Consider the following 1682-nt stretch of genomic DNA (forward strand, 5'->3'; position numbering starts at 1 on the left):
AAACGTTAAGTATTAGTTTTTTTAATTTAGTATAGGCCCGCAAACTTCTAACTAAGTTTCTTTAAGGGCCGTTAGGTCTTTAGGTTTTATATATTTAGGTAAACTATATTACCTTTAAAGTTCTATATAGGAGCTTATTCCTTATTTATATGCTATTTATATACTATTTAAGCGTATGCTAATTTACTTTATAATAGTTCCCTTAATTACTTTATTTAATTAGTAAAAAATAAGATAGGGACTACGTATTAGGAAATGGAGGTTCCTCTATAGGCAAGGTACGCTTACTTTTTACCCTAGTTTGGCTAAGACTTAACCTTAACCTCGACCATAAAAGGCCTTCTCCCTTACTGCTTTTACCCTTAAGCTCTATCTCCTCTTTTCTTTCTCGCTACTATGCTACCTTAGACTTTAGCTATTAGCCATAAGGCATTTTCTATCTCCTTAGCGTCAGGAAAACGGGAGGGTGGTAGGGGCTAGCCAGGGGCTAGCCCGGGGCTGGCCCGGGGTCATTTCAGCTGGATCCGCTNATCTGCTCATATACACTTATTTACGCTAGCCCGGGGCTAGCCCGGGGCCATATTAGCAACATTAGCAACATTAGCATGTTTTGTACGTTTTGTGCGTTTTATACGTTTTATACATTTTATACATTTTATACATTTTATATAATATTTCCTATAGCTGCAATATTTATAATTATAAAATAAATAATAAAATTCAAAATTTAAAATTAATGGTAGCTATAAGGGATATCTCTCGCAGACTCCAAATNGTCAATTGGCGGCGTTCCCGATGATCCGCCGGCTATATACTAATTTCCTAACTAGGCCTAGTGCCTGCGTGCCTGCGTGCCTGCCCTGCCTGCCCTACCTGCCCTGCCTGCCCTACCTGCCCTACCTGCCCTACCTGCCCTGCCTGTCCTACCTGTCCTGCCTATCCTGCCTGTCCTGCCTATCTAACTGTCCTACTTGTTCGTGCCTACCTGTCTGTGCCTGCCTGTCGTGCCTACTTGTCTATACCTACCTATCTGTATCTGTAATTCGGGATAGAGGTCGGCCCGATCGAAGGCTCTGCTTAATTCGATTGCGATTAATTATATTAATTCGAATCGTTCTCTATGGGCGTTCGCTAGCTGTACGTTTGAACGGTGGTCGTCTGGGGTGCCTCCCTAAGAGGCCTCGATTCGATTCGATTCGATTCGATTTGGTAATAGGGTGATATCGAGGCTCTGGTTCAATTCGATCGACCGATTGAATTAATCGTGGTGTTCACTGGCTGGTCGTTNAAACGATTATCGTCTGGCTCCGGCGACGGTCATGGTTCTGGCGACGGTCCTACCTGCCTACCTACCTGTCTGCTTACCTACCTACCTACCTACCTACCTACCTACCTACCTGCCTGCCTGCCTGCCTGCCTGCCTGCCTGCCATGTCAGTACCTGATTTAATTTAGGGAAGGGATCGGCCCGATTGAAGGCTCTAATTAATTCGAATCGTTCTCTACAGGCGTTCGCCGGCTGTACATTCGAACGGTGGTTATCTAGGGTGCCTCCTTAGGAGGCCTTGATTCGATTCGATTTGGTGACGGTTGATATCGAGGCTTGTTTCGATTCGATCGATCGATCGAATCGATCGTGGTGTTCGCTGGCTGGTCGTTCGAATGGTCGTCGTCTGGTTCTAC

The 1682-nt window shown here is 44.7% G+C and overlaps 1 protein-coding gene across 1 annotated transcript; it reads left to right on the forward strand.

Annotated features, from left to right (window-relative positions):
• Positions 1–684: 684 nt before the first annotated feature.
• Positions 685–1323, forward strand: K441DRAFT_301461 (uncharacterized protein). Its single transcript, XM_067641036.1, has one exon. The coding sequence runs from the start codon at positions 796–798 to the stop codon at positions 1219–1221; it is 426 nt and encodes a 141-aa protein (XP_067498447.1). The 5' UTR covers positions 685–795; the 3' UTR covers positions 1222–1323.
• Positions 1324–1682: the final 359 nt, after the last annotated feature.

Source organism: Cenococcum geophilum (assembly GCF_001692895.1).
Source record: "Cenococcum geophilum 1.58 unplaced genomic scaffold K441scaffold_62, whole genome shotgun sequence".
Lineage (NCBI taxonomy): Eukaryota > Fungi > Ascomycota > Dothideomycetes > Gloniales > Gloniaceae > Cenococcum > Cenococcum geophilum.